General features: G+C 54.6%; 1 protein-coding gene across 4 annotated transcripts in view; it reads left to right on the top strand.

Moving 5' to 3' along the window:
- The window catches only part of AGO2 (argonaute RISC catalytic component 2), a 96,378-nt gene that overhangs the window by 76,432 nt on the left and 3,350 nt on the right, over nt 1–16,596 (top strand). For all 4 annotated transcript variants that reach the window (XM_061172236.1, XM_061172235.1, XM_061172237.1 and 1 more), the window contains exons 11-17: nt 2,948–3,081; nt 4,543–4,727; nt 5,976–6,135; nt 8,411–8,501; nt 9,079–9,273; nt 11,314–11,448; nt 16,371–16,472. In XM_061172236.1, the coding sequence (XP_061028219.1) occupies nt 2,948–3,081; nt 4,543–4,727; nt 5,976–6,135; nt 8,411–8,501; nt 9,079–9,273; nt 11,314–11,448; nt 16,371–16,472 (1,002 nt within the window). The remainder of the gene's footprint in view (nt 1–2,947; nt 3,082–4,542; nt 4,728–5,975; nt 6,136–8,410; nt 8,502–9,078; nt 9,274–11,313; nt 11,449–16,370; nt 16,473–16,596) is intronic.

The following is a 16,596-nucleotide window of genomic DNA, read 5'->3' as shown; positions in this document are numbered from 1 at the left end:
ACGAGAAGTTCTTCTCTCCTTTCCTCCTGGCACCGCCCCCTTAGCCACAGCACAGGTGGTGGGGCTCAGCTTCCAAGGTCACAGCTTTGGGAATCCCCTGGCCGTCCAGTGGTTAGGACTCGGCGCTTTTGCTGCCAGGGCCTGGGTTCAATCCCTGGTCAGGGAACTAAGGTCCTACAAGCCGCGGGGCACAGCCAAAAAAAAGAGTGAGAGAGAGAGAGAAAGAAAACAAAGGTCATGGCTTTTGTGGGTCAGTGAGCACCTGTGGGAGCCTGCGTTCTGCATGACTTGACACCTTTTTACCTGATGGAGTGGGACTCCAGTCCTCAGTGCCTGTGGCAAGCTTTAGTTTTGTTTTTTTGTTTTGTTTTGTTTTTTTGGCTGCGTTGGCTCTTTGTTGCTGCGCACGGGCTTTCTCTAGTTGCGACGAGTGGAGGCTACTCTTCCACTGCGGTGCGTGGGCTTCTCATTGCGGTGGCTTCTCTTGTTGCAGAGCACGGGCTCTAGGCACGTGGGCTTCAGTAGTTGCAGCATGCGGGCTCAGTAGTTGTGGCATGCAGGCCCTAGAGCACGCGGGCTTCAGTAGTTGTGGCTCGCGGGCTCTAGAACGCAGGCTCAGTAGTCGTGGCGCACGGGCTTAGCTGCTCCACGGCATGTGCGATCTTCCCGGACCAGGGCTTGAGCCCGTGTCCCCTGCATTGGCAGGTGGATTCTTAACCACGGCACCACCAGGGAAGTCCCTTCAGTTTTGTTTGCAGGATTTTTTCCTTTCTTATTTTAAAATATAAGTTCTATTTTTTTAAGTGTTTCAAAGTTCAAAAGATACAAAGAATTAAAGGGAAAAAAATCTCTTTCTCCTCAGATCCTGGTTACTTTCCCAGGAGGCAATTCTCCTTGTAAAATCGCTCCAGGGATGATTCACATATTTTTTTCACCCCTTCTTGTGTAAATAGCTGCATATTAAATACACGTTTGTGCCTTGCCTTTTTTTACTTAATATTTTCTCTTCGATCCCATGGAGATCTTGGAATGTGTGTGACCTCTGGCTTGTTGTTTTTGACTGTTGCATGGTATTCCTTTGTGGGGGGAGCCCCACCCTAGCCAGTGGGCACGGGGGCTGCTCCCCGTTCTCTGCAGGATGTCTTCTGAGCAAGGCCTCCTGGCTCCTTCTCAGCCCACTCGTGCACCTGGGAGCTCAGACACTGCAGACACAGCACCTTCTTAACCCTCCCTGTGGCCCTAGGAGGGGGAGGGGGATTCGCCTTCACAAGTCAGTGAGGAGATGCCCGAAGTAGTGAGACTTACCTAGTGAAACCAACATGGCATATCCAGCGTCTTTCCACCTTTTAGTAAAGACAGGAGTCATCTGGAAAACAAAGCAGCTCTTGTAATCTAACCTTGCAAGAATGTTAGAATTGTAAGGATCCAAACTTTTTAATGCTTCTAAATGAATGAATTTTTCCAGATGTCTTAAACATTGTAATGGGAGCAAACACTTCTCATCACCTGCCCTACCCATTGTCCTGTTAGACAAAACATTAAATGTCCCCCGGGGATATCCAGCAATGTCTGGAGGCTGGAATCTGATGGGCAGCGGCTGCTGGCACCCTCCAGGGCACAGGACTGCCACAGAGCAGTCAGCCAGCCACGTGTCCACGGTGGGACTGAGGCTGAGAAACACTCAGACAGTACGAGTGCATTGCAGTGTAAACTCCGTGTGTGTGTGTGTGTTTACTTACTGAGTCCGGAACACCACACTTGGCGGTGGCTCTGTCTTATAGAAGGAGGCCGGCAGGAGCTGGGTAGTAGTTTAGAAAATATAGGAAACAAAAACATTCATTTCTGTAATGTTTGATTTTTACAGTATGCTTATTTTAGTAGGAAAAACGTGTTTTTCATTAAAAAACACTTTTGCAGAGTAAATGACAGCAACTCAGGCACAGCCCTGTCCTTCAGGGCCTGCTGCCCACAGGCCTGGGATTACAGCTCTGCCCCCTCCACATGGCCCTAACTAAAAACGGAGGCCAGTGACAAAGACTTCTCTCTGACTCAGGCCCAGTCTGTGGGACTCAAGAGCTTCCTCTGTAGGGCACACAAGGGTCCAGCCAACACAGCTCCAGTCACAGTGTCCCTCCCTGACCATCCCCTGTGCTCCAGAATCACTTGAAGGCAGTTCAGAGATTCCTTCGGTGACAGTGTTGAGACCTGGTCCTTTCTGGTTGAGAGATGACAAAATTAAGTGGATGCATTATCTGCTGTTTTTTTCTTCCCAAATGGGAATAGCTTGAACAACTGCAGGCAGTGGCGTGTGGAGCGGGGCGGCAATGGGCTCGGTCCTAGCTGGCCTCTCTGCTCCCAGGCACAGGGCTGGGAAGAAACACCTTGCTCCCCTTCCCTTCCCTTCCCTGACTGTCCCACTGATAATGGATGAGCTAAAATTAACGGAAGCGTGTTTATAAGACAAGAAGCCTTCCTGTAGCGTCATGAGGCACTTCTTTTCCTCCAGGCTACCCGTGAGATTGAGTGGAGCTCTGGGCCCTCCCTGCTCAGCCTCCCGGGCCTCCCCCTGCTCCCCACAATCTACTTCACCCCTCCATCCTCCCTCCACCTCTCACCCCTCCATCCATCCGTCTGTCCGTCCTCCAACCACCCTCTGCCCACTGTTCACCCCTCCCTCCTCCACCCACCTCCTCCTCCCTCCATCCATCCTCTGTCCTTCCTCCACCCATCCATCCATCCATCCATCCATCCATCCTGCACACACCTGTGGGACCCCTGCGGTGCCAGGCAGCTCAGAGATGGGGGGTCTACACAAAGGTTCCGTTCTCAGCCTCAGGAGCTGCCATCTGGTCAGGGGACCAACAGCAGTAGGGACAGTGACAAAATCCAAGGTCAGAGGAATATGTTTTCCATTTTCTTCTCACTCTGAACTTCTCGCCGTTTGCAGAATAAAGCGATTGCCACCCCTGTCCAGGGCGTTTGGGACATGAGGAACAAGCAGTTCCACACGGGCATTGAGATCAAGGTGTGGGCCATTGCGTGCTTCGCCCCCCAGCGCCAGTGCACGGAGGTCCACCTCAAGTAAGGCCGCCCGGGAGCACAAGTACCTGGCCTTGGATGGGCAGGGGCAGAGGGGCCCCGGGGAAGGCCCGCTCCGCCAGGCTGGGCAGGGCGTGGGCTCCGTTTGGAGGGCAGGGGTTGGCAGCCTTTCCCTGTCGAAGGGCACTGCCTGGGGTGGCCGGGCCGGGGAGTGGGGGCCCCGGTGCTGCTTTGCTTCTCACACTCGCTGTTGGAGCGAGTGTGGAGAGGTGGAGCAGGTTATGTAAGAAGCAAAACAGCAAATGAAGAATAAGTGTACAAAGGAGAGGCAAAGGAGAAGACTGAGTTCAGTGAACTAAAATTATTTTTAAAAAACACTTTAGGTTCATATTTCTGTATCAGCCCAGCCTGGCCCAGTGTCAGACCCTTTGAAAGCAGCTCCATAAACATGCAGCTTGGTTGCTCATGCTTTTGTGCCAAACAGACCCAACAGGGAAAGGAAGGCTTTTGTCTCCTGCCTCTCTCGGGTGGGAGCCCGAGGGGGCCTACACAGCGGGGGAAGGTAGCAGGTGGGCGTTGCAGCAGAGAGCGGCTCCGGAGGGCTGTGGCTGTCTGGGTTCTGGAGAGGGGCAGGGCCTCTCCTCCACGCCACCAGCGGCACGAGCTGGCTTCTCCGCTGGGAGCGCGGGGTGTCGGGGGACAGAGTGGGCTAGAGTCCGACCTCGGGGTGCCTCCCCTCTCCGTGTTCTGTCCGTGGCCCCCACTTCACTTTTCCTGGAGCCAGATGGCCCCAGGGTACGTGCACGTGTGGGCGTAGGTGCAGATCCGCACTCGTGTGTCTCTTCAGCTGCGCTGACTAACGTACTGGAGGTCGGGCACTAACTGGCCGGAGCGGGTCGGCGTGTCCTTACTTTATTGTAAAAGGCGGTGATGTTTTTATTCCTGAGCTTAAAAGAGAAGCCGTGGACCTGTCTCCCCAGCCCCGCCTGTGATTTCACAGGGCCTGTCGGCCGCAGCTGTTGGTGTACCCTAACTGTGGGCTGTTTTGTTTTCTCCCGTGATTACGTCATCCAAGTCCAAGTTGTGCACACAGAAATAACGGGGGGGAAATCCAAGGGGACAGTCAGCTCACAGTTTTCCTCACCCTGACAACGCTCGGCATCCACAGGCAAGTGGGCGGCAGCTGCTCACGCACGGCTTTAAAAGGACAGCACTTGTCACTGCCCTGGGAGTGTCACAGCTGGTGAGGGGGCAGCGTGGCCACGATTTGAAGTCTCCTGTTTCATCGTGACTTTTCAGTAACCTGCGTGGTTAGCACGAATGGCCGCCTTTGTTTGTTACCGTGTTGAAAGGGCCTTGTCCAGGGCTTCAGCTGGGATTTGGATCTCAGTGAAAATGGTTTGGGGTCTGGATCTGTTAAAACTGTGCCCTTTCCTCGGGGCCTCCGGTTGGTCTGAATCACTGGCGCTCTCGGTGCTTCATGTAATGAACCTCCTCCTTCAGGTCCTTCACGGAGCAGCTCAGAAAGATCTCGAGAGACGCAGGAATGCCGATCCAGGGCCAGCCGTGCTTCTGTAAATACGCCCAGGGGGCAGATAGTGTGGAGCCCATGTTCCGGCATCTGAAGAACACGTACGCCGGCCTGCAGCTGGTGGTGGTCATCCTGCCTGGAAAAACCCCCGTCTATGGTAGGCCTCGGCGCGCACACGGCCTCTGGCCGCTGTCGGTGGCACTGTGGGTGTGCAGGGCAGCCTCGGCCCTTTGTGTCTCTGCCACACCGAGGAGCTGCCTGTCTCTGGCTCACTCGAGAGCTAGGAAAGACCAGGTGGTTTCTGATTGCGGCCGCGCACGTGCCCAGGGCCGCCCTTGGTGGTCTCGTCTGGGGCCGCGGTTCCCGGAGGCCAGCCTCCTGCGGTGGCATAGGACTCGACACGTGTGCAGTTACCTTGTCCGCCGCCCGACGCAGACGTCGGCCGGATGGAGAAGCAGTCAGGCGAGTCATCCACTCGGAGCGCCGTCCTCAGCTCCTGCCTGGGACTCACTTCTGCACTTGTGAGCTGTGCCCGCCTCAGAATCCTCTGGAAGTTGATCCGAGTCCTTTCTGCCAGAAGGGCAGTTGCACTTTCCCTCGGCTGAAAGTTACCAGGACCCTGTGATGGAGTCCCAGGCCCTGGTTCGGGAAGCTCTGGGGCGCTGGTGGTGTAGACAGGTGGCGGCGGCATGGGGAGGTGGGTGCCGGGTGCGTCTGCCGGAAGCCCCCTGGGAACCAGAGGCCCCAGTGCGGGAGGCGTGTGGGTGCCCCAGGGCAAAGGGAGCAGAGAGGCATGTCGGTGTCGCCGACCGGATCCCCCGTCTGGGCGGTGACAGAGCGCTTGCTCCACGTCCAGGGAAAGGAGGAACGAGAAAGCCCTCGGAGTTCCCATCCTACGCATCTTCTCCCAGGCCCGCCCAGGGAGCGGCTGACCAGTTGCTTCATGAAGGAAGCCAGGAGTAGAGGGAGTGTGGGCCCAGAGAGGTCTTGGATGTGGGATTTGCGTTTGCCGAGGATTTGAGAACGCCCGTGTTTATCTTTTAACGACTCGAGCATTGGCTTGCTTGCCGTCCTGAGCACTGTGACGGAGGGTGGCCTTCGGGATGCAAGCCCCGGGTTCCAGCCTGGCTCTGCCCGCACCGCCCTGCAGGCCTGGATAAGTCGCAGAAACGCTCCTGACGAGGACTGGGCTGCACCCGCCTGGCCTCCCTGGGCGAGCGGGGGACACGCCCCGCAGCTAGCGCAGGCCTGGGCGAGCGGGGGGCAGAGCTGGAACCCGGGCTCTGACCCCCTCTTGGGCCAGGCCCCTCTTCCACGGGCTTGGCTGCACGTGGGGCGGGGGAGCGCGGGGCGGGCGGAGGGGAGGCGCCGGGGAGCCATCCTGAGGGCACCGTTCCCTCCGCAGCCGAGGTCAAGCGCGTAGGAGACACGGTGCTGGGGATGGCCACACAGTGTGTGCAGATGAAGAACGTGCAGAGGACCACGCCACAGACCCTGTCCAACCTCTGCCTGAAGATCAACGTCAAACTGGGCGGCGTGAACAACATCTTGCTGCCCCAGGGGAGGTGAGGCCGGCCTTCCGCTGCGTGCGGGGCAGCTGGTGCGCGACTCCCCGGGGTGGGGCCTGCCGGGGCCGGCGTCCGCTCCCCTGGACAGTGGGTGAAGGAAGTGAGGGGGACGCGGGTCTCGGCTGCTCTCGGTCTAGGCGACCAGGGCCACCTGCAGGCCACTGAGGACCGGGTGCAGGGGCCCGAGGAGAAGGGACTTCTTACCCCACCCAGGGCCGGGGGTCCCGCACGTGAGATGTGGTGGCTGCCCTGGGAGGGGGTGGCTCTGCGATGAGGGGTCGTTGGACTCGCTCAGTTCCCTCAGCGGCAGGTTCTGTGTTTATTGAGTGCCTACTGTGTGCAGGAGTCCTAGCCCTCCAGCGCAGGCCCCGGTGAGAGGGTCCATAAATGCGCTGCCCAGGTGAGCAACAGTGACACAGCAGAAGGGGCAGGAGCTCAGAAGGGTGAGGGTTTCACAGGGGAGGTGGCACTAAGCAGACTGCAGGCACTGTGGGGGGGGGGCAGGATCATGTAGACGCCTGGGAGGAGAGCGTTCCAGAGGGCACAGGCCGTGCAAGGGCCCTGTGGTGCAGCCTGCCAGGAGTGTGGCAGGTGTTCCACTGAGAGACTGAGGGGCAGAGGGCTGCTGGGGGGCCTGGCACTCCCTCCGGGGGAGCGCATCCATGGGAGGGAGGTTCACGAGTGGAGGTGTAGCTCCAGTGACCTCGTTCTAAAAGGCGACTCCAGCTCTGGGTGGAGTGGGGACCAGGCCCTTCTGCGTTGTCCCAGGAGAGGTGCTGGGGCACGGCAGGGGCAGGATGGTCTGTGAATGGAAGAGGAGACTCGAGAGTGAGTCCAAGCCTGTGCTTCTGGAGGGTTAGGCAGCACTGGATGAGGAAGCTGGGCGGGTGCGTCAGCCTCCCAGGGGAGATACTGGGCGGGGGGGGGGGGGGGGGGGAGGAGGGGAAACAGAGGCCTGGTGTTGGTGAGGTTTGTTTAGGGATCCTCACGTGGAGGTGGTATTTAAGGTCTCTAGGCCTGAGAGAACCCCCAGGGCAGGGTGTAGATAGGAAGGATGTCCAAACCCTCAGCCCTGGGGAGTCCAGGGTTAGAAAGGTCGTGGAGGTGAGGAGCCAGCACTGGAGCCTGGTGGGGTCGGTGTTGGGGGGGGGGGGAAGAGCCAGTGTGTGGCTGTGTCACTCGGTGCCAACCAGCCAAGTGCGATGAGGTCCGAGGCTCCACCATGGGACTGGGGGACGTGTGCAGGTCGTCGGTGACCTTGCAAAGAGGAGTCTTGTTGCCATGGCAGCACGAGACCTGCTTGGGAGGCAGTAAACGGGTTCCGTTAATTCCGGGAGCTTTGCCACAAGGCGAGCAAGGGAAGCTCCCACAAGGCGAGCAAGGGAAGCGAGGGAGGGAGCTGTGGGAGGAGAGTGGAGTCCGGAGGCAGGTGTGGTTTTGCTGGTTTAAGGTGTGAGTCATAACTGCGTGTGTTATGCTGCTCCGGGATGCTCCCGGGACCAATCCAGGATTGGGGGAGGGGGCAGCAGGGAAGAGCCGCGGGGTTGGGGGGGCCAGGCGCAGGGTGGGCGGGAGAGCACACGCGGTCAGGGAAAAGAGGAGAGTGAGGCATAGAGAGAGAAAGCTCCAGAACGCACAGCCGGTGAGTCTGGGAGCCGCTGGCTGGCTCGAGAACCGTGCCCGCAACGCTGGCGCTTCAGGGTTGTGACCGCTGGAGTGCAGCCAGCGGTTAGAAGACCCAGGGAGAGAGCTTAGAGCAGTGCTTCTCAACTGGGGCGGTGTCGTAGCCCTGAGAGTGTGTGGTCATGTCTGGAGACGTAGGGGTGTCAGGACGGGGGCTGCTACTGGCCTCTAACACGTAGAGAGCAAGGATGCTCCTGGGCACCCTACAGGGCGTCTGCAGGTCCAAGGTTGGGTAACAAACCATGGGACTCTTTGTATGTATCATTATCTTGGAATTTTCAGCCGTCTACGTGGATAGAACCCTCATGTCCCTGCGCCCAGCCACAGCAGCCGTCAGAACCTCAGCACTCTCGTTCAGTCTGCACTCCACCTACACCCTCTCCCCCACCGCCTTATTCTGAAGCCGATCTCACACCAAGCAGCTTTTCACCTGCAAGGTTTTCTGTACATGTGACTGAAAGATAAGGAGTCTTTACAAACACGGCCACAGTACCCTTAGCACACAAAAGTAACGCTGGTGCCAGTACCCTGAGAGGTCCGGGCAGTGTCCCCGAGTCTTGGCCTCTGACGCTCCCGCTTCCCCTCACAGGCCGCCGGTGTTCCAGCAGCCCGTCATCTTTCTGGGGGCGGATGTCACGCACCCACCTGCCGGGGACGGGAAGAAGCCGTCCATCGCCGCCGTGAGTATCACCTCCTGCCGGGCCCCCTGTTGGTCTGTGTTCCTGCGTAATCAGCATCTCCGTACTTCTTGGCCCTTTCCTTGTCTGATAGCATGAAGAGTGCAGCAGGGTGGCCCGGTGGGGTCATGTCCCTGGCACTCGCCGTCTGGTTCCCTCTGGGTGGCACCTGCAGGCGACTGGTTTCAGGCCAGCTTGCCTTTGGGACACTCGTCGCTCTTAGGGGTCGGAATCTTGGAGTGTCGTGTGTGGAGGTGCACATGGCTTTGGGAAAACAGTGTGCTTGAAAGAATTAGGGACACTGTCACTGTCACTGTCGCCAGGTACCTTCTCTGGGCTGATGTAATTCAGCCACATCTAGTCACAAGCAGAATTAGGGGTTCAGAACAATCGTTGATTTTTTTATTAGGTCCCTCTGGCAAACTTTTATTCCTCGGAACACGTTTATAAACACTACAGCCACGCACTCAGGAGAATCGTAAAGGTGGTGGGTTTGCATGTGATGAGTCCTCTCCTGGACCCCCTTCACCCCCAGAGCGGGGGCCCTCGGGGCTCCTGCTGAACCCGCGTTGCCCCGCAGGTCGTGGGCAGCATGGACGCCCACCCGAACCGCTACTGCGCCACCGTGCGCGTCCAGCAGCACCGGCAGGAGATCATCCAGGACCTGGCGGCCATGGTGCGCGAGCTTCTCATCCAGTTCTACAAGTCCACACGCTTCAAGCCCACCCGCATCATCTTCTACCGAGACGGTGTCTCCGAGGGGCAGTTCCAGCAGGTCGGCCGTCTCCCCCCCTTTTTCCCTGCCCTCTTCTCGGTGTCTTAAACTCATCTGTTTCTCGGCAGGACAGCTTCTTGGGTTCGCTAATGAAGACAGTGGTGTGGTTTTCGTTTTGCCCCCAGGTTTATCTGGTCACCGCGTGGGCGGTAGTGATGGGCTCCGGGTTGTCAGGACCCTGCGGCAGGTGGGGCGGAGAGGCCTGTCCCGGCGGACTCGGTCCAGCACACGCCAGCCAGGGGCCCTTCCCGGCTCCAGGCTTTGCCTTGCAGGCTGTGGGGAGTCTCTGTGGGGCAGGGACACCGCTGTGGCTTGGGGGTCACCTCTGTCCGCGAAGGAGGGGGCGGGCCGGAGTGGGGAGAGCGCAGAGCAGGGTGAGGACAGTGGCCGGGAGGAGGGTAGGTGGGAGCCCTTTGGAAATAGTCAACAGGACCCAGCCACTGTTTGGATGTGGAGGGAGAGGCGGCACCTTAGGTGACGTGTGGGGCATCGCCTTGAGGAAACGTCTGGAAGGCAGGGGAGCCTCTTAGACACCGGGGCACTGGAGGCGGGGCAGGTGAGGACAAAAGAGGGTTTGTTGCTATGCTCCAGGTGAAAGCACCCGCAGCATCTCCAAGTCGAGGGGACTGTGGGCAGCAGTGAATCCATCCGAGCCTGGAACTCGGGGGATTGATGCCCTGAGTGTGTCCATATTTGGCCAGGGCTAATGCCACCTCCACCCTCTCCGCGTCTCCAGTGCACGCTTTGTCGAGAGATAGTAGCAGGGAAGGCAGAAGTATCCGATGCTGCAGGAGACCCACCCAGACGGGAAGACATCCTGAGAGGCACTCCAGCGTGTCCAAAGGCCCCAGGCCACCTTGCTAGACAGGCGGGGTGGCACGTGACAAGGCGCGGGTGCCAGTGCCTTCCTGGTCCAGAGTAGGAGCAGCTGAGGCCACAGCGGGCGAGGGGGATGGCTTCGAGGTTCCTTGACCGTCTGGTAGCTCCTGGGCAGGGCCCCTGATTCGGAGCTTCTGTGGGAACCTGGGTTGGGGGCTCCTGTGCCGCCTCTCGGGTCCAGATCCAGCGTGTGCCAGCCGACCTCGAAGCCCCTCTTATACAAAACCGTCCGGTTCCCTCCGCTGGGAGATGCTCTCCCCTCATCTGAGCGCCCGTTCACCCTCTGTCACTGGCATTCTTACTACAGAAGAGGGTTTGCATCATCCTCCGTTTTCTCTCTCTGTGAACGCACTCCACACCTTACAGAATCACCACAATGGGGTTTCTGGACCCAGAACCCAAGACATATTTTTGAGACATCGCAACACAATATTTGGTGAGGGCAGTTGCTGAAACCCTGAGGTGTGGGGTCCCTGTAGCAGCCATCACCACCCCGGGCCAGGCTGTGTGCCTGTTCATCTCTGACACAGGTGGGGGGGCAGAGACAGTGCCAGCATCCTTGTACCCTAACTCCTCGCGCTTCGCAGGTGACTTTAGTCTTCACAGCAAGCTTGCAAGGTGCAATGTTCCCATTTTAAAACTGAAAAAACTGGGGATCAGACAGGGTGCATGGCTTTCCAAAGCCACACGGTTGCTTAGTGGTAGAGCTAGGATTTGAACTCAGGTCCAGCTCCTAAGCCAGCGGTTTTTTGGTTTTTTTTGTTTTGTTTTGTTTTGTTTTTTACTAGAGTCTCTCCGTCTTCTCCAATCCAAAACTAAGTTGTTGGATTGATTTGTTCATGTATGTGTTTCCCACAGTGCCTCATGTCCACGGTGGGTGGTAGCACTTAGAACATTCCAGAGACCGTGCTCAGCCTGTTTCTCCATTATCTAACCTAAACCATTTAACCACGAAACCTGGGTATCGTTTGCTCCATGATATTAATGAAGAAACAGGCTCAGAGAGTCAGAATCACACAGGTAACAACAAGCTAGTGGAACTACAAGCCTTAACATAAATATGTATCAAACATACACATGATTATGGGATTCGTTCCAAGGTAGCAAGAGGCCTGAAAACATAATAATGATCCTCAAACGTGTTCTTCTTTCTTTCCATAGGTTCTTCACCACGAGTTACTGGCTATCCGAGAGGCATGCATTAAGCTAGAAAAAGACTACCAGCCGGGGATCACGTTCATAGTGGTCCAGAAGAGGCACCACACTCGGCTCTTCTGCACCGACAAGAATGAGCGGGTGAGTGTCCTCGACCCTGGGCTGTGCAGCCTCGAGGGACACGGGTCTCACGCCCTGCACCACCTCCCAGGCTCTTGGGAGACCCGGCCCTTCGTGGTGACCCAGCCTGAGACGTTGGAGAAGGGCTCTCCTCAGTTTGGTGAGAAGTTTGAACCTGCAAACCCCACAGGTCCGGGATAGGTCCAGGCAGATGTCATTTATCCGAAAAGGAAATTACCAAAGGTGAGGTTTCAGGGCCAGTTAGCAACCATGGTCATAGACAGCATAGTGTAAAGAATGCGGTAGAATGCAGTAAAGTGGGGAGCCCACAGGGTGGTTGGAGTGCTGGAAGAGGGCCTGGGGAGCTCACTCAGGGGTCTGGTCTGGAGAAACACTGAAAGACAGCGGTGTCCAAGCTCCTCATCCCTCTCCTGGCTGTTCCAGAACAAGAACCACGAGCATGCAGGAGACTTAAGACTTGTAGTTGTAACTGCTGAGAATTGTCCACAGTTGGAGAAAGATCAGAACCCTTAGGTTAAAAGCCCTCTCCTGTTCCCAACAGGATAAATAAAAATAAATCCATACCTAGACGCATTGTCCTAAAACTGCAGAGCGTCAAGGTAACTGCATGAGAAAAAAGACCTCCCGGAAGGGAAGGACGTTCCACCAGGCTGTCCACCGGCAGGGCTGGAAGTCGGGGGTCAGTGTCCGCGCGGTGCAGCCCGCTGATGCCACAGCGGCACCACAGCACCGAAAGTGCTTCTTGCCTAAATGGAAGGCAAAATGCAAATTGAGAGTCAATAGCAAGGAAAAGGGATACTTTGTCACGATCACCTAGAAGATATAACAGCTGTGAGCGTGGATGTACCTCACACCATGACCTAAAAATATGTGAAGCAAAAACAGACAGAATTTCAAGGAGAAATTGACAAACACACCATCAAAGAGGTCTGTTTTAACAGACCACTATCAGAAAATGAAACAGGCACAAGTTAGTAAAAACTGAAAATGGGAAGAAAGGAATGAGCCAGACCTGACAGACAGAACTCTGCCTGTGACATCTGAGCTCACGCTGAGGGCTTACATGAGCTGGCGTTGTCCCAGATCACAAAAGAGGTCTCAGGAGATTGCCAAACCTCCGTATTCTACAAACCACATTTTTTAAAAAAAATTAATTTATTTTGGAGGGCTGCATTGGGTCTTCGTTGCTGCACGCGGGCTTTCTCTAGTTGCGGCGAGCGGGGGCTACTCTTCGTTGCGGTGCGCGGGTTTCTCACTGCGGTGGCTTCTCTTGTTGTGGAGCACGGGCTCCAGGCACACGGGCCCTAGAGTGCTCAGGCTTCAGTAATTGCGGCACGTGGGCTCAGTAGTTGTGCTGCATGGGCTTAGATGCTCCGCAGCATGTGGGATCTTCCCGGATCAGTGCTTGAACCCGTGTCCCCTGCATTGGCAGGCAGATTCTTAACCACTGTGCCACCAGGGAAGTCCCCAAACCATATTTTCTGTTACGTAGGAAAAAGCGTAAGACAACTTAAAATTTTGATTTCAAGCCCACTGCAGGGCTTCCCTGGTGGCGCAGTGGTTAAGAATCTGCCTGCCAATTCAGGGGACACGGGTTCGAGCCCTGGTCCGGGAAGATCCCACATGCTGCGGAGCAGCTAAGCCCGTGCACCACAACTACTGACCCTGCACTCTAGAGCCCACAAGCCACAACTACTGAAGCCCGCGCGCCTAGAGCCCGTGCCCCGCAACAAGAGAAGCCACCGCAATGAGAAGCCCACACACCACAATGAAGAGTAGCCCCCGCTCGCCGCAACTGGAGAAAGCCCGCACGCAGCAACAAAGACCCAGCACAGCCAAAAATAAATAAATAAATGTATTTATTTAAAAAAAAAAAAAAAAGCACTGCATTAAAAATGTAAAGAGAATAATCAATTGTGAAATGATCGGAAATGAACAAAAACGAGAATTTCATATCAAACCTTGTGCAGTGCAACTAAAGCAGGCATTTACAGGTAAGAGTATAGACATAGGTGCTTTTGTTGAAAACAAGAAAGAGAGCCATGAATAAGTCTGAAGCTACAGGAAGGATGTCAGTCCCAGTGGTCAAGGGAAAGCTGAGGAGCTGGTGTGCATAGGCCCCCTGCCACCTCAGCCTGCAGACCTCTCTTGCCAGGAGTCAGGAGGGCTCAAAGTCAGCTTATTCCGGCACCCCACTTTCTCTCTCAGAATAGAAAATAGTGAACTAGAAAATGAAGAAGCAATAGAGCAGATTAACACAAGCAAAAGGTACTTCTCTGAAGATAGATAAACCCAGCAAGACTCAACAAAAAGAGAGAACACTTGTAATTGTGTTGGGAACAGAAGGGGAATGATGGCTGCAGAGGGAGTGTGTGTTATTTGAATCATAATGGAATGATAACAACTTCATGACAACACATTGGAAAACTGAGAAGAAACAAACACTTGTTTGTAGAATTACATAAGTTACCAAAATCAGCTGAGTAGGATAGTCCAATCATTGTTCCAAAAGGCATCAGGCCCAGAGAGTTTTACAGGCAAGCTTTACTAAAGCTTCAAGAATAGATTATCTTAAAGTGTGGCAGAGCATAGGAAAAAGGGGGAAACTACTTAGCTTATTTTATGAAGTTAGTCCAGAGATTTTTATAGTCAAGTTTTACCAGACCTTCGAAGAATAATCTTGTATAAAGTATTTCAGAGAATGGGAAAAGTCGGGGGGACTCACATTATGAGGTTAGCCTGATAAATACCAAATGTTGTCAAGGATGTGGGTGCCGTGATGTGGAGCAAAGGGTCTGGAGCCAGATAACCTGGCTCCAATCCATCCCCTCAGCATCCGGGCTATGTGACCACAGGCTGTCAGCCCCTCTACCTCCTGGACCACCTTCTGAGGATGTTGGGAGGGTTGGCTGAGCTAACACGCAGAGCACTTAGCACAGAGTAAATGCATTATTATGAGGAGGATTCTCCTACACTTTTGATGGGAATACAAACGGATAACCAACTTGGAACACTGTTTGGCAATTCTAGAGATCTACCCTGGAGGAACTCACACGCTTGTGTACAAGAAGACATGTATTCTATAAGAGTATTCTGGCAGTATTGTTTATAATAGCAAAAAATTAATCTGTCTGTTAACAGGAGAAAAGGTTGTAATGTATTTATATATTGGCACTTATACAGCAATGAAAAATAATAAACTCTCTCTCCCAAATGACTACATCTCAAAATTGTAATACGGAGCAAAAACAGAAAGTAGCAAATCATATAGGATACATGTATACAGTTTTTTTTTTTGGATAAATTTATTTATTTTACTCATTTATTTTTGGCTGCATTGGATCTTCGTTGCTGCGCGTGGGCTTTCTCTAGTTGCGGTGAGCAGAGGCTACTCCTCGTTGTGGTGCGCAGGCTTCTCATTGCAGTGGCTTCTCTTGTTGCGGAGCACGGGCTCTAGGTGCACGGGCTTCAGTAGTTGTGGCTCGCGGGCTCTAGAGTGCAGGCTCAGTAGTTGTGGCACACGGGCTTAGTTGCTCCGCAGCATGTGGGATCTTCCCGGACCAGCGCTCAAACCCACGTCCCCTGCATTGGCAGGCAGATTCTTAACCACTGCGCCACCAGGGAAGCCCCTACAGTTTTAAAATCTGCAAAGTAACACAATATAATGCTAACGGAGACTTAAATATGTAGCAGAGAATAAAAGTATGTGTGGGAATAATAAAGTCTAGATTTGAGACTGCAGCATGGAAGGGATACAAAGGTAGGCACTCTTTTCAAATATTTTACTTATTTTAAAAATCGGGAATTCCCTGGCGGTGCAGTGGTTAAGAGTCCGCCTGCCAGTGCAGGGGACACGGGTTCGATCCCTGGTCCAGGAATATCCCACATACCGCGGAGCAACTAAGCTCGTGCGCCGCAACTACTGAGCCTGCATGCCTAGAGCCCGTGCTCCACAACAAGAGAAGCCACTGCAGTGAGAAGCCCACGCACTGCAACAAAGAGTAGCCCCCGCTCACCGCAACTAGAGAAAGCCCACGCGCAGCAACAAAGACCCAACGGAGCCATAAATAAATAAATAAATAAATGAACAAATAAATAAATAAATAATCTGAAGGTATAAAAAAAGGTTGAGAAGAAGTAAAAACACACACACACATCTGAAGGTGCAGCGGGGTTACACTGGAGATTCTCTTTTTTGTATGTATATTTGAAATTGCACGACTAAAAAAAATCAATCAGTGACTTCGTGACTGATTGGGAGTTTTGCTGTTCCAGTAGCGTAGCTGGATGTTGGGTGGTTTTTCAATGCTAGAGTGTAAGCTGAGAGTTAAGTGGTTTGGTAGAATTTGTAGTCCTCCCACACCCCAGCTCCTTGGATGGCCTCTGGTGGAGCAACCCGCCCTCCCTGGCGGTGGTGATTGAACCCCCGGTAGAGTGGGGAAGCTCTTGACAGCTGTCAGGGTTTTCTAGCTCTTCTGCCTTCAGTATTGTGTGTGTGTGTGTGTGTGTGTGTGTGCGCGCGCATGTGTGCGCGCGTGCTGGCGCACGTGGGCAGGTGACGGCTGTCACGTGTCCGTCATCTGGTCTTAGATTTGTTATGTTGGTGACAGTTTCCATCTTGGCCTCAACAATAGTGAAGACCCTTCAGGTGGTCCACGCAGATGCTTCAGTGAAGGGAAGACTCTGCATTTCCCTCAGGGGCCTTTATGAGATGGCGAGAAATAACCCCAGCCCAAAGAGAACAGGAATTAATTTGATTTCAGTTGTTAGTACATGTTAAATTTTAATGCCATAGCACTGAGCAAATGTATTGGCCAATTTAAAGACTTCAGAGCAGAAGGCAGTGTGGCTGCGTCTTGCCTCTTGCTTGCTTTGCCCTGTTGCCCCCTGGGCGTGTCTAATGGACTCCTGTGTTGCTGAAGGTGGGGAAGAGCGGAAACATTCCAGCAGGGACGACCGTGGACACGAAAATCACCCACCCGACCGAGTTTGACTTCTACCTGTGTAGTCATGCTGGCATCCAGGTAAGGACAGAGGGTCCACTTTGCACAGTCTTGGTGTCTCTGGGGTGTCGTCCACACATTCAGCAAACACTTGCAGAGCACAAACCTTGTGCCAGGTGCTCCAGTGGGCACTGGGGACGTGGTG

Source organism: Eubalaena glacialis, chromosome 17 (assembly GCF_028564815.1).
Source record: "Eubalaena glacialis isolate mEubGla1 chromosome 17, mEubGla1.1.hap2.+ XY, whole genome shotgun sequence".
Classification (NCBI taxonomy): domain Eukaryota; kingdom Metazoa; phylum Chordata; class Mammalia; order Artiodactyla; family Balaenidae; genus Eubalaena; species Eubalaena glacialis.
Note: the sequence above shows the minus strand (reverse complement) of the source record. Positions and strands in the feature narration are given on the sequence as shown.